This window comes from Nerophis ophidion, linkage group LG21 (genome assembly GCF_033978795.1).
Source record: "Nerophis ophidion isolate RoL-2023_Sa linkage group LG21, RoL_Noph_v1.0, whole genome shotgun sequence".
NCBI lineage: Eukaryota > Metazoa > Chordata > Actinopteri > Syngnathiformes > Syngnathidae > Nerophis > Nerophis ophidion.
In genome coordinates, this window is record NC_084631.1 from 1,326,684 (window position 1) to 1,331,683 (window position 5,000).

Genomic DNA, 5,000 nt, shown 5'->3' on the forward strand with positions numbered 1-5,000 from the left:
GCGACTACTCGGCTGCAGAAGAAGTGACAACAAGCAGCAAGAGTGAACAGCGATTATTTTATTTTGGGGTGGTATAGCTCGGTTGGTAGAGCGGCCGTGCCAGCAACTTGAGGGTTGCAGGTTTGATTCCCGCTTCCGCCATCCTCGTCACTGCAGTTGTGTCGTTGGGCAAGACACTTTACCCACCTGCTCCCTGTGCCACCCACACTGGTTTATATGCAAAAAATTAGATATTGGGTTTCACTTTGTAAAGCGCTTTGAGTCACTAGAGAAAAAGCGCTATATAAATATAATTCACTTCGCTTCACATTTTTTTCCTCTCGCTTGCAATTTTAACATGGAGGATTACATATCTAAAATAAAAACGTTTTCTAAACTGGACTTTCAATGGAAGCAGGAGGTAATAAAGGAAGATCTCCATCGAGACAGAGAGACTTTTAAAACTGAAGAAAGATAAGGAAGACTTCTATAAACAAGTTATCCATGCTTTTGATCAGAAGGAGCTGTGCATGGACTTCATTTATAAGTAAAGGTAAGACCATAATAACCTTTTTTTTTATTAAATGTGCTTTTCATGATGGTATCCTTACATCACACTAAAACTTATAAGCGCAGGCCTAAATTTACCTCATGCCTTTGGTAAGCGCCGGAGTGAGAAGAGGTTTTAAATTAATTAGCGCCTCGGCGGCGGCAATTCAAGGAAATACGGTTAACAATTTCAGTCCCAGTACAGAACCTTGGGGTACTCCATGTGTTATAATCTTTTTATCTGAATCTCCATTGTTCATATGCACATACTGTTCTCTGCCACCAGGATAACTTTTCAACCAATCATGAGCGTTATTATCATTCTTGTTCGTGCATCTACTGTGGGCTCCCTGAATGCACCACAGGCATGTGCTGTGAAATGTAAAAGTGAAAGTGAAAGAAGTCGATATGTCATATTGGATGCTGTGTTTGAATTGAAAAGGTTGACTGAACTGTAGAATGTCTTGTTTATGTTGGTCCACAATGGACTTATGGCAAGTGTGGAATATTAAAAGATAAACAAGTTGTCACTTTGGAAGGTGTGTGAAAGAAGATGGAGGCGGGGTGTACCTTTTTGCAGCAGCTGCAGCGGGGGGCCAGCCTGCCCTCATAGCACGGCATGCAGTAGAAGTTGTTGTTGTCTGGGAAGAAGGCCTCGCCGCCCATGGGCTTCTGGCATCCGTGACACAGGAAACACTGCTCGTGCCAGCTGGAGCCCCCGTACTCCAGCAGCTTGCAGCCTGCGGGAGGGAGGAAGAGCACGCTGGTCAAAGACGTGTTGAAAGTGTTTTGTGGGAATGTGAAATTCATCCATCAATCATCCGTCCTTTTTTCAACTCTTTGTGGCTCCTCAACTGCTGGTCAAAGCCCTGAGTGTCTTTTCCAACGTCATTGCAGCCACTTCTTCTACAACACGGCTCCACCCCCGCCACCTCATCTTAAGTGCTTCCCACCATCCTTTAAAGTGGCCTGCAACCACATTTCACTTGGCCCGCCAAGTCATATTATTAGGTTCACCACATCAAGGGAGCAGCCAAGTTATTCTATGTGACCCACTACTATTTTAAGTCGCCAGCCACTTCATTCATGTGGTCTGCGACATCATTTATGTGGCCCACTACATCATTTAAATTAGCCTGCTACATCATTTAAAGTGGTCTATCACATCAATTATATGGTCAGCTACATCATTTATGTGGCCCGCTACATCATTGAATGTGGCCTGCAACATCATTTATGTGGTCCGCAACATCATTTTTGTGACTCACTACATCATTTAATGTGGCCTGTCAAATATTTTATGTGGTCTACTACGTTATTTTAAGTCGGCCGCCACATCATTTATGTTATTCGATACATTTAAAGTGGTCTGCCACGGCATTTATGTAGTCCGCTACATCATTTAATGTGGCCTGCCACATCAATGATGTGGTCCGCTATATCATTTATGTGGCCCACTACATCATTCAAATTGGCCTGCCACGTCAATTATGTGGTCCGCTACAGCATTTATGTGGCCTGTCAAATCATTTATGTGGTCTACTACGTTATTTTAAGTCGGCCGCCACATAATTTATGTAGTCCGCTACATCATTTAAAGTGGCCTGCCACATCAATGATGTGGTCCGTTACATCATTTATGTGGCCCGCTAAATCATTTAAAGTGGTCTGCCACAGCATTTATGTGGTCCGCTACAACATTTAAAGTGGCCTGCCAGGTCAATTATGTGGTGCACTGTCATTTAAAGTGGTCTTACACATCATTTATGTGGCCCGCTACATTGTTTCAAAAGTAACCCGCCACGACAGTTTTGTGGTCCGCTACATCATTTATGTGGCTCGCTACATCATTTAGTGTGGCCTGTCAAATCATTTATGTGGTCTACTACGTTATTTTAAGTCGGTCGCCACGTCATTTATGTGATCGATACATCATTAAAAGTGGTCTGCCACATCGTTTATGTGGTCCACTACATTATTTTAAGTCGCCCACCACGTCATTTATGTGGTCCACTACATCATTTAAAGTGGTCCGCCATGTCATTTATGTGGTCCGCTGCATCATTTAACGTGGCCTGCCACGTCAATGATGTGGTCCACTACATCATTTAATTATGGCCTGCAACATCATTTAAAGTGGTCGGCAACATCATTAAAGTCGCCTGCCACATCATTTATGTGGTCCGCTGCATTATTTTAAGACACCCGCGACGTCATTTATGTGATCCGCTACATCATTTAATCGTGGCCCCCACTTTATTTTAAGTCGGCTGCAACATCATTTATGTCGTCCGCTACATCATTTATGTAATCCGCTGCATCAGTTAAAGTGGTCCGCTACATTATTTAATGTGGCCCTCCACAACATTTATGTGGTCCACTACATTATCTTAAGTCGCACTCCACGTCATTTATGTGATCCACTACATCATTTAAAGCGGTCTGCCACGTCATTTATGTGGTCCGCTACATTTAATTTTGGCCTGCTACATCATTTAATGTGTTCAGCAACATCAGTAAAGTGACCTGCCACATCATTTATGTGGTCCGCTACGTCATTTAATGTGGCCCCTACATTATTTCATCAAGTATGTAGTCCACTATATATATATATATGCATATATGCATAGTCCCTTGGTATGTCTGCCAACAAGGGGACTCTCATGGCTAATTGGACTTGGGTCGCAAGCTCAGGTCTGATCATCCTGTAGCTGGCCACCTGTGGAGAGGGTGTACAGTGTTCAAGGCCCAAACCCCCAGTGACCCAGAGGAACACTACTGATGATGCACACCTGTGGAGAGGGTGTACAGTGTTCAAGGCCCAAACCCCCAGTGACCCAGAGGAACACTACTGATGATGCACACCTGTGGAGAGGGTGTACAGTGTTCAAGGCCCAAACCCCCAGTGACCCAGAGGAACACTACTGATGATGCACACCTGTGGAGAGGGTGTACAGTGTTCAAGGCCCAGACCCCCAGTGACCCAGAGGAACACTACTGATGATGCACACCTGTGGAGAGGGTGTACAGTGTTCAAGGCCCAAACCCCCAGTGACCCAGAGGAACACTACTGATGATGCACACCTGTGGAGAGGGTGTACAGTGTTCAAGGCCCAAACCCCCAGTGACCCAGAGGAACACTACTGATGATGCACACCTGTGGAGAGGGTGTACAGTGTTCAAGGCCCAAACCCCCAGTGACCCAGAGGAACACTACTGATGATGCACACCTGTGGAGAGGGTGTACAGTGTTCAAGGCCCAAACCCCCAGTGACCCAGAGGAACACTACTGATGATGCACACCTGTGGAGAGGGTGTACAGTGTTCAAGGCCCAAACCCCCAGTGACCCAGAGGAACACTACTGATGATGCACACCTGTGGAGAGGGTGTACAGTGTTCAAGGCCCAGACCCCCAGTGACCCAGAGGAACACTACTGATGATGCACACCTGTGGAGAGGGTGTACAGTGTTCAAGGCCCAAACCCCCAGTGACCCAGAGGAACACTACTGATGATGCACACCTGTGGAGAGGGTGTACAGTGTTCAAGGCCCAGACCCCCAGTGACCCAGAGGAACACTACTGATGATGCACACCTGTGGAGAGGGTGTACAGTGTTCAAGGCCCAAACCCCCAGTGACCCAGAGGAACACTACTGATGATGCACACCTGTGGAGAGGGTGTACAGTGTTCAAGGCCCAAACCCCCAGTGACCCAGAGGAACACTACTGATGATGCACACCTGTGGAGAGGGTGTACAGTGTTCAAGGCCCAAAACCCCAGTGACCCAGAGGAACACTACTGATGATGCACACCTGTGGAGAGGGTGTACAGTGTTCAAGGCCCAAACCCCCAGTGACCCAGAGGAACACTACTGATGATGCACACCTGTGGAGAGGGTGTACAGTGTTCAAGGCCCAAACCCCCAGTGACCCAGAGGAACACTACTGATGATGCACACCTGTGGAGAGGGTGTACAGTGTTCAAGGCCCAGACCCCCAGTGACCCAGAGGAACACTACTGATGATGCACACCTGTGGAGAGGGTGTACAGTGTTCAAGGCCCAAACCCCCAGTGACCCAGAGGAACACTACTGATGATGCACACCTGTGGAGAGGGTGTACAGTGTTCAAGGCCCAAACCCCCAGTGACCCAGAGGAACACTACTGATGATGCACACCTGTGGAGAGGGTGTACAGTGTTCAAGGCCCAAACCCCCAGTGACCCAGAGGAACACTACTGATGATGCACACCTGTGGAGAGGGTGTACAGTGTTCAAGGCCCAAACCCCCAGTGACCCAGAGGAACACTACTGATGATGCACACCTGTGGAGAGGGTGTACAGTGTTCAAGGCCCAAACCCCCAGTGACCCAGAGGAACACTACTGATGATGCACACCTGTGGAGAGGGTGTACAGTGTTCAAGGCCCAAACCCCCAGTGACCCAGAGGAACACTACTGATGATGCACACC

The 5,000-nt window shown here is 47.3% G+C and overlaps 1 protein-coding gene across 1 annotated transcript in view; it reads right to left on the reverse strand.

Annotated features, from left to right (window-relative positions):
• Positions 1-1,017: 1,017 nt before the first annotated feature.
• LOC133540241 (four and a half LIM domains protein 3-like) overlaps positions 1,018-5,000 on the reverse strand; it is a 45,411-nt gene continuing 41,428 nt past the window's right edge. The window contains exon 5 of the mRNA XM_061882832.1: positions 1,018-1,268. Coding sequence (XP_061738816.1) covers positions 1,018-1,268 — 251 coding nt within the window. The remainder of the gene's footprint in view (positions 1,269-5,000) is intronic.